Source organism: Sinocyclocheilus anshuiensis, unplaced genomic scaffold (genome assembly GCF_001515605.1).
Source record: "Sinocyclocheilus anshuiensis isolate Anshui unplaced genomic scaffold, SAMN03320099.WGS_v1.1 scaffold579, whole genome shotgun sequence".
Lineage (NCBI taxonomy): Eukaryota > Metazoa > Chordata > Actinopteri > Cypriniformes > Cyprinidae > Sinocyclocheilus > Sinocyclocheilus anshuiensis.
Genome location: NW_015551075.1, coordinates 3,493,731 through 3,504,377, shown reverse-complemented (window position 1 = coordinate 3,504,377; position 10,647 = coordinate 3,493,731). Strand labels below are relative to the sequence as shown.

The window sequence follows — 10,647 nt, the reverse complement described above, 5'->3', positions numbered from 1 at the left end:
TATATATATATATATATATACACACACACACTGTCATGTTAATTAACAGTTTGGTGTTGGATATCAGGGATTATCTCTATTCTTGCCAATGTAACAAGTTTTCCAGCTCACCCTGAGATGGGGACGTAGGCACGAAGAGCTCCCTCTCCAGTCCTGTGAGTGGGAGGGCTCTCTTAACATCACAACGTGGCATCAGAGATCAAAATAATGTGCTGTTGACAATCTTCTAGTCACTTGGAGTCTAGTTTCTGTCAAGAACATTTCTGGGTCGTATTTCAATCGAAAATAAGCGTAAAGAAATGAGAAATTGAAGAAATAAGGAAAAAATGAAATGCAAATATAGATAAATCATTTTTTTAATATTTTTAATATAAAAACGGCATATTTAGAACGTTTTAAAATGTTATATATAATATATGCATTTTATTTGAGATATTATCAAGGTAATATTGCAACAATGAGAGTCACCACTGCGTAATAAACACCACTGAATAATGCAAATTATTAAAAAATAATAAAATAAAAACATCCATAGCAAATACCTGTTTAAATATGTTCACCTTTATGCTGGAAATTAACCGGTTACTGATAATAATACTATAAAATTTTCGATTATAGTATTATACACACACACATGCATACACATTTCTTGCTTTTCCTCTTTTTTTCCTTCGATTTTTGGGGTGCTGTATCTCTATTTTCATACGAATTGGATCGATCCACCATGTTTGAGGTGAAAAGCTAGAAATGTGTCTGAGAAAACTCAACCTCAGTGTCCATTCTAATATTTATTCTCTGTAAGTTTCTACTTTATTCACTCTATTCTTTCTTTGCACTTCTAAATTCCTTAGGAAAATAGTTGATCGTATTGACAGCAATGTTGATGGTTATATCACCACTGATGAACTCAAGGCCTGGATCAAGAGAGTACAGAAGCGTTACGTCTATGAGAACGTCGCAAAGGTCTGGTCTGACTATGACCTGAACAAAGACAACAAGATCTCATGGGATGAATTTAAGCAAGCAACGTACGGTCACTACCTTGGTGAGTCACTCGTTTCTGAAACTATCGAAGGTTTTAATATTGATGAAGTGTTTTCGTGATAGCCGCCTACATGAGATTCAACATCTACTCTTCTCCCAGCCAATCCAGAAGAGTTTGAGGATGCAACAGATCAGTTCAGCTTCAAGAAGATGCTTCCGCGAGATGAACGTAGGTTTAAGGCTGCAGATCTCAATGGCGATTTAGCTGCAGAGCGAGAGGAGTTCACTGCTTTCCTCCACCCAGAGGAGTTTGAGCAGATGCAGGAAATTGTGGTTCTTGTGAGTGTCGGGTGGATTATGGGGTTTGAATTTTAGACAGTGGTGCTTACTGTCACTTTAATTATGCAGACTATTGAAAATCACCATCATGCTAGTTTTTCATAAAGTAACTGATTCATCTCATTCCCAGTTTCTTTATTCTACCAGGAAACTCTGGAGGACATTGACAAGAATGGGGATGGTCATGTAGATGAGGACGAATACATTGGTAGGTTTATCTGTATTTTTGTCTGAAGGACAGAGAATGTATTACAGATCACTTTTTTTGTGAGGTTTAGACACTGAAACTCTTGACAAAATCGACGTTTTTGGGGTGAACTATCCTTTTAATGTTCTGTATCCAAGGGAAAACATTTTTAGACCTTTTGCTATTTTCCAGCGGACATGTTTGCTCATGAAGATGGCGGCCCAGAGCCAGACTGGGTTAGAACAGAGAGAGACCAGTTTTCAGATTTCCGAGATCTGAATAAAGATGGGAAGATGGACTTAGAAGAGATTCGTCACTGGATCCTGCCGCAGGACTATGACCACGCGCAGGCAGAGGCTCGGCATCTGGTGTACGAGTCGGACACAGACGAGGTGAGAACCTACTGTCATGCTGTCCAGGAATATCTCCAGAATTTTAGTATTGGTGGTATAATACATTAATGGTAATTTAAACAATTAAATGCATACTAAAAATTAACTGGGAGAAAAATACAATAAGAATTAATTTATTTAAATATATTAATTTATTTGATACACACTACCATTACCACTACCAAAGTTTGTAATCAGTGCAATTTATTTGTATTTTTAAAGAAATTAATATTTTTAATCAGCAGTGACACATTATTTTGATCAAAAGTTACAGTAAAGGCATTAACACTGTTATAAAATAAATGTCAAATAAATGCTTTTTTGTCTGTTCATCAAAGAATCCTGAAAAATCACAGTTTCCACAAAAATATTCAGCAGTAGTGGTGGACCGATATAGTTTTTTTGACTGCCGATGCCGATGCCCATATCTTGGAAAGCAGGGTGGCCGGTGACCGATGGCCGATATAAAGCCGATATAATTGTATTTATTTTAATTAAAGGGGTCATATGATATAATTTGAAATCACGAATTTAATGTTTAAAGCATTCAATTTGCACGGACCGAAAGTCATGCAGAGAACATGCGATCATGCAGGTCACATGCACACTTCACATGATCTCACAACTGGATTCCACTAAGTTTGCAAGGTTTGTGAAATTAAATTTTCATTAGCCATTCAAAGATTTGTTTAAATTATGTAAATGTGTATTTGCTGAATGCTAACGGCAAACAAGAAAGTATTATAATGTAAACAAATTCCTTTGTTTAACAGCTCTATCTGATTATTAGACAGACTTCTATCCGTATTAGACAGAACTGTTAACGACGACGGCGAACAAGAGGGAGAATGTGAGCACTGTGTGCTCAAGCGCAGCCGCTCTCAGCGCCGTCAAAATAAAAGTCTGGCGCACCGTCAAAATAAAAGAACGCCTCGAAAGTATCGGCCAAACAGAAAAACTTATCGGCCAATGCCGATATTTGAAAAATGCCAAATATCGGCCAATATATCGGCCTTGGCGATATATCGGTCGACCACTATTAAGCAGCACAACTTTTTTGAACATTCTTTAGCAGAAAATCAGCATATTAGACTGATTTCTGAAGGATAATGTGACACTGAAGACTGGAGGAACGATGCTGAAAATTCAGCTTTGCCATCACAGGAATAAATTACATTTCAAAATATATTATAACAGAAAACTCTTATTTTAAATTGTTATAATATTTCACAGTTTTAATCTTTTTACTGTATTTTTCAAAAAATAAGTGCAGCCATGGTGAGCACTTCTTTCAAAACATAAAAAAAACCCACCCTAAACTTTTGAATGGTATTGTATTTATATTAAAAAAAAAAGTTAATTGATCAGTAATTTTAAGGACAATTAGTTTGCATAATTTCTGTAATTTAATGTTGCAGGACATATGTGATATTAGATATTAGATTTAGTTATTAAACATAATAGCATTGTGTACATTGTGCATACAGCTACAGTGTTTTAAAATAATTGTAGCCTTGTATATTTCCAATTATTTAAAGGTAATTTCAACATTTTGGTGGTTGTGTGTGTCTGTTGCTCGTGTGAATTATTAATGTGCTACCTTTAGTAGAAAAGCAAATTTTACTAGTAATTTTATGACATGAGTTTAACATGTTTTGTGTGAACACACAGAATAAAAAATGTTTATCATCAGGACCAGAGCTGTCAGTTTCTTTTGGACTTAGCAGCTTTGTCATGAGTTCAATAAAGGACTAGAGGACTACAAATATTGCAAACACTCATTACATTTACATCTATTCATTTAGCAGACACTTTTATCCCAAGTGTCTTACAAATGAGGAATATAACCAGCAAAACACATTTGTCATATGGGTGGAATGTTAAATTTTTTTAGGACCAGATGCTGACCAAAGAAGAGATTCTTGAGAACTGGAACATGTTTGTAGGCAGCCAGGCCACCAACTATGGCGAAGACCTTACTAGGAACCATGATGAGCTATGAACCTGAGCAAAGGGTGTGGAACTCTACCTGAGGACGCAGGTACTGAACTGAGAAGTGAACCTCTGTGGCATCCGTTCCATCAGAAGCCATGCCAGTGACTGACGAACTGACTGATGTACTGCAGCTCTACCTCACAGACTGGACATAGAGGAATCACTGACTGATGGCTGTAGTCCCTAATACACACTTAGGATTTTCTCTTTCACTCTGTGTTCTTTTTGTGGGTGGTCAAGGAACTCTTCTGTCCTGGTTGAATGAGCTGCTACAGACTTCTGAAGCTGAACCTTTTTTTTTTCTTTTTTTTTTCTAAAGCAATCATAGGACGAAGCCTGTGCCTATTTTTGTCTGGTTTCAATATTGGAACAAACATTCTATTTATTTAGAATTTAAATTGAATTTCATGCTTTGATAATACAACACTTTTACTACAGAAAGCACTAAAAGTCAGTGTTGATATACAGTTATACATAAAGTACACTAGACATTTAATTATGTTGTAGATTATCACAATGTTCCCATTGCTGACCGTATGTCCATGTCTTATATGTTTTGACAAACTTTACATGTTCTAAACACAGCTGCCTCTGATGCATTATTTTTGTCTTTACATTTGCACGTTGTCTGTTTTTTGCTCATGTCTGGTAAAATTAGACAGTATTTATAACTCCGTCTTATTTTATGAGATTACATTTGATGACACTTAGTGTATGAAGTGTGTTTATGTATACACTATTGTTCAAAAGTTTGGGGTCAAGAAATGAATGCTTTTATTTGGCAAGGATGCATTAAATTGTCCCAAGTCACAATAAAGACATTAAATGCAAATATAAAACTTTTTCACAATTTTTCTGTTTCACAATATGACTGATTTTGCTGTATTTTTGATCAAATAAATGTAGCCTTGGTGTTAGCATCAGAGACTTTAAAACATCTTACCGACCCCGACCAATTGAACAGTAGTGTGTGTATGCTGCGATTTATTTGAGAGCGACGTAAGAACAAAAAGTTATGTTTTACACACCTGTCGTTGCCATTTTAATTACCTGTTTTAACACTTTATATCAGGGCTATTCAGTTAGCTTCATTTGAGGGCCGGATTATTGAATTGAAAATTTAAAGGGGGCGGGGGGCCATCCCGATCTCTTTCTGGGGGGCCTATAAAATGTGCAATTAAATTGAAATGCATATTCAACAGTAAAATGAACTAATATTACCAACACCAACATCTATAAAAGGTTAACATTAGTGCTGTCTGTCGATTAAAAAAAAAACGAATTAATCACACATTTTTCTGTAATTATTCGTGATTAATCGCATATTAATATATTTATATTGTCATAATTTCACACTGAACCGCCAAATTAATGTAGAAACAACATAAAGATGGTATATATTTTAAATATGTTTTTAAGGGCATCTTTTTACTCGGTAGCCTATTATTATTGAAGGCCAGTATCACTGATACTGCGACTGATGTCTCTATTAAATGCATTTTTCCCTCAATTTTAGCTATTAATTATAGCCATTCAACATTACAGTATAATAGAAAGCCATTATTTTTAACATTTAATAGGCTCTGACAAATATAACAACTATTAATTTAAGTGAACTTAATCTTCACAAACTAAAAATTGTATATGCATAAACTATATAGATTAATCTTTATTCAAGCTACAAAAGTTAATAAGCGACTAGAGCAGTCGAGTGATTTCTGATTTTCTTTTGTTCTTTGATTTCCATCAATGCCAAGACTGCAGCAGGTTTCTCTTTAAAAGCAGCGCTGTCTCTTTAAAACCTGACGCACATGATGTGGTCTGAGACACATCCGGTTTTCTCCCAACTCTTGGTCATTTAGGACTTTATAACTCATTTAAGAACGTGGTCACTCGCCAAAACCGCACATTTTTACATAATTGTGTGCGTGTTTTTGTCCGTTGAAGCGCTACTGGCGTGCTGTACGCATGCATACAGTTCAGTGTCTGCGCTATTTCTCTCCAAAGTTATGACCGATAACACTGTCTTTATACTCGTTTAAACCAGAGTTGTGGATATCTCATCACCCCCCGACCCCCCCACCCCCGAAAAAAAATCACAAAAAGAAATCAGTCCTAAATTGCTGTAAAATAACATTTTTAATTCATACCAAGTCAGAGTGATTTGACATTTGAAATCAGTATTTCAGCATTTTTGTAACTATTTGGTCTACTTTTTCACATTTACTAGCTGGGTTTGCATTATATCATGCAAAAGAGAGAAGTGAATTCAACGTGGCATCTAATACTTCAGGCAAAACTGCAGCTCCATCTGTTTACCTACAGTGATATGACTCTAGTGGATTCTTATTGGAGATACTGTAATATCGGATGTCCTAGTGCATATCTGCAGCCTAACTGTATCCAGTAAGATGCCCAGCAGAAGGCAATCACATAATTTCATGAAGATACAACATTTGTCAAAGCTAGTAAGCCTATTAATGTAAGGATTTCTGGGCCTTCTGGCCCACTGCCTAAATGTTGAGTAGATACAGTTTACAATTACAATTTTTCCCCCCCCCTTCCAGCATATTTTTTATGTGTCTCAGGTTTTGAGCAGAAATTACCTCTGTTTTCACGTGTTTTTCTCCTCTTCAGTAGGCCAGAGTTGACATAAATGTGTATTTGGCCTGAAGATAGTTGGTAGTCAAAAGACTTTTGTCTTAAAGGCTTGCTTGCATGGGCATACAAGATACAAGGAAATATGTGTTTACATGTTTCTGTGTCATTGAATTAAGTCTTTTCCTCCCTCTAGTGGTTGATTCATAAAGAAATGAGCCTATATTAAGTTGTGCAATTTCTCAGAAATAATTAATGATCTTTTAGAAAGAAAATGGGAAGCTATCTATGGAAGCCTGTTTCCGCCACTGAATACAAAATGTAGAAAAGGTAATTACGACTTTTTATCTCGCAATTCTGACTTTTCTGTGAGTTATAAAGTCAGTATTGTGTGATATAAACGCGCAATTGCGAGAAAAAAACTCAGAATTGTGAGATAAAAAGTCGTAATTACCTTTTCTAAATTTAGCTAAATAACTAATAAAATGTCAAAATAACTAATAAAATAATATAAAAAAAATATATATATATATAACTGTGAAACCAGAAAATACAAAAATAAAATCTAATTCAGAAACAATTACTAAAATACTTAAATACTATATGAAAAAATAAACAAAAATAAAAAGTGGGTCAGAAAGCTATGTACTTTTATGGTGATTTTTGTTCAGAAACTCCAGTCCCCCAGTTCTGTGTTTTGTTTTGTTTTATTTTATTTTATTTTGGGGCTTAACTATTCCTGAAAGTGAGTGAAAATGGCGAGGACGACAATGTGGTGAGTCTTTCAGCATCTTATTTTAAATATTTGCATTATTTTTCCATCTCCACTGCTTAATATGGGTCACTCTATACTTACATCTACATCATGTAAACACTGTACATCCATATGTTTCTATGACAAATGCATCTTGTCTTTAAATATGTTTGTCTGTGCGTCTGGTGAATACTCTGGCTTCTCTCTTCCTCTCTGCCAGTTTCCTCTCAAGGTGTCTTACCCTTGTCTCATCGCTCTGGCTTCTCTTGTCCCAGAGTGACTGCATCTGAGTCTCTCTCAGCTCCAGCTGCCAGAGGCCCCGGTGTTCATGTGCCCCCCAGGCATTAAGGCGTACAGCAGGGGAGATGTCTGCATTCCCACAGCCTCTCAGGACACCAGAGGGCAGTCACATGGCAGATTAAAAAAGGCGTCCTCTCTCTAAGGCATCCTATGTGTATTGAGGTATTTCTTACTGCAGCTACAGATGACATAAAGACGTTACCCCTGTGAATTAAAGAAATAGTCCACCAAAAATGAGAATTCTGATGCCCAATGCAAGCTGATGTGGTGATACCTTTATTGTAGAATGGAAGGAATATTTATAGTTTAGAAAAAATGCTAAATATGTATATACTATAAACATTTTTAAACACTTAAGTCACACAAAAATGTCTGAATTTCATTGCAATTAGATACAAAACATAAAACCAATTGGCATCAGCAAACAAATGATATTAAAGTTTATCCCAGACATAACTTGACTTTTCACCCGCTGAGTACAACGATAGAGCTTGAAAGATCAAAGACAATTTTTAATATAACTCCAACTAGATTTGTCTGAAAGAAGAAAGTCATATACACCTAGGATGACGAGAGTAATTTATGGGCTAATTTTCCTTTTTGGGTGAACTAACCCTTTAACCACTTTTTCAATATAAGCAAGGATTCATAAAATTGATCCAAAGTGAGAGTAAAGATATTTAAAACAAAAGATTTCTAAAAAAATATATATATATTTTTACTTTATATTCAGCAAAAAAAATAATATTAAGAAGCACAACTCTTTTCAGCATTGATAATAATAATAAATGTTTCTTGAGCAGCAAATCAGCATATTAGAATGATTTCTAAAGGATCATGTGACACTGAAGACTAATGATGCTGAAAATTCAGCTTTGCATCGCAGGAATAATTATTAAAATAGAAAACACTTTTTAAAATTGTAATAGTATTTCACAGTATGACTGTTTTTACTTTACTTTTGATCGAATAAATGTAGCTTTGGTGAACAGCCTTCTTTAAAAAACATTAAACCCTAGCATAATTTGGCTCTCTTTACAATACATTTGTGTTAAAATGAGTGCAATATGACCTCATCTATCCATGACGTTGTGCCAAACCATAGGGACAATTGATGCAGAAATGAGGGCACACTGGGCTAATGAAGGGGTGTGAAGGGAACAAACTGTCCCTACGCTTCAATGGCATTAAAAGACCTCCATCCTCCAACCTCTAATGATCTGTGTGCATCCCTAACAAACAGAGCTGCAGCAGATTTTGTTGTCAGGATTTTGACTGCCTCATCATTCGTGACATTTCAGACAGTTTGTTAGCATCTCTTGTGAAGTCATACAATTATAATGATAGAGTAAACTGATGAGCTGCCTTCATTAAAGGAATATGGGGTTGTGAACATAAATGTATTTCATTTTTGATTTCTTCACTTATTTCAGTTGTTTGTGTGTCTTCCAGCTTTCTGTCACAGAGGAGTCAAAATCTACAGTTGGTATGAATAAATCTGAATTTATGAATTATGTGCCGTCACATAGTGAAATTTCACAGGCTCAAAAGGTCCACTGTCTTTTGCCAATCCACTTTTTAAAGACACTATACAACTTCTTTTGTTCAAAAGAATTGTGAGATTTAAACTTGCAATTACAAGATAAAAAAAGGCGCAATATATATTCATGGTTAAAAAAATAAAACAGAATTACAAGATGTCAGAATAAAAAAAATTCGAAGTTTATATATTAAGTTTACATCAATTGTGAGATAAAAAGTCGCAATTACCAATTTTTTTTTATTCCATGGCAGGATCCCATTGGAATTGCTGGTTTTTGCCAATTAAATTTCACAGATTTTATCACAGAATTTTACTTTAGTTCAAACAAATAATAAAATGTACATCCTCACTACTATTTGTTTGCTGTAATGACTTTCATACATGCCCCCCTTATACTAACGTTTTTTCACTTCACTTTGAGTGCGTTTCTCAACTTAATGAAGTCAGTGTTGCATTGGAGTAATGTTTGAATGTTGCCAGAGTCAGATTTACATGTTTGCTGTGGGTTGTTTTCATGCCTTCCACATTATATGTACTTAGTACAGAAGTGTCCATTAAAAGCTGAGCATGATTGTCTATGCATGTTTATCTATTCAGAAACTGATGACCAGCTGGCCTTTGCACTACGGCCGCTGTAGTCCAGACCTGACACCTCCTGCTCCTCCTGCTCCTCCTCCACATCAGTCCAGGTTGTTTTTATCACTTATTAATTAAATGAAACTGAATAGTAATCCATTTTTTGTTAGCAACCTTGACTTTGTATCATCAGCTACCAGCACAGTATATCCACTTGTATGTTAACTGTAGGTTTGTCCAAACCACTATCCTAAGTATGAGCAATAAACAGCGATGGAGTACATTGATTTAGATTTGTGAGCAAACAAGAAGGACACAGCACTGTCCGTCAGGAGCTGTTTCTGATCTTACCCACCTTCACTCAGCAGCAGAGACCAAAGGCCGGTGCTTTATAATTAAAGTGCACAGGATTATCTGTGTCTGAGGCTCAGAACACATCACGGGAATGCCCTGTCAAACATTAAACGCAGAAATGCAAGAACACTCCACTTCAAATGATTGCTCACTGGCCTGGAACTAAAGGGGTTAAGGCTATTCCTCTCAGAGTTTAACTGCTATCAATGTCCTGCGAGGAAATGTAAGTGGAATGAAGTCAGGAGGTTTTGAACAGGAGGAGGCTGACTTAATGTTCAGGTTAGTTGACATGCGTCTGTCTCCATCATTTTGTAGCGCAGTGAATGAGGTGTGTGTGTGTGTGTGTTTATTGGCAACATAATGTGGACATGGTGCAGCTTACAAAGGACAGGACTGACCTGTAAAGTGACCAAGCATAGTTTATTCTTTGTATTTATGTGCTGGTTCGATGTAAATATGAAATAGACACTATAATAAAAGTCAGGTGTGCAAAATAAGAGGTAACTCAAATCATGATCAATTTAGTTAAGAAGCAATCCGACATGAGATAAGTTTGGAAGCCAGTTTCCAGTATGGGATAAACAAAATAAAAAAGGAAATTAACTTTTTAATTCACAATTCTAAA

General features: G+C 35.5%; 1 protein-coding gene across 2 annotated transcripts in view; it reads left to right on the top strand.

Annotated features, from left to right (window-relative positions):
* The window catches only part of LOC107662342 (reticulocalbin-1-like), a 5,451-nt gene extending 849 nt beyond the window's left edge, over window positions 1–4,602 (top strand). For both annotated transcript variants that reach the window (XM_016452327.1, XM_016452325.1), the window contains 5 exons: window positions 852–1,045; window positions 1,145–1,323; window positions 1,471–1,531; window positions 1,703–1,902; window positions 3,797–4,602. In XM_016452327.1, coding sequence (XP_016307813.1) covers window positions 852–1,045; window positions 1,145–1,323; window positions 1,471–1,531; window positions 1,703–1,902; window positions 3,797–3,904 — 742 coding nt within the window. In that variant the 3' untranslated portion in view covers window positions 3,905–4,602. The remainder of the gene's footprint in view (window positions 1–851; window positions 1,046–1,144; window positions 1,324–1,470; window positions 1,532–1,702; window positions 1,903–3,796) is intronic.
* Window positions 4,603–10,647: the final 6,045 nt, after the last annotated feature.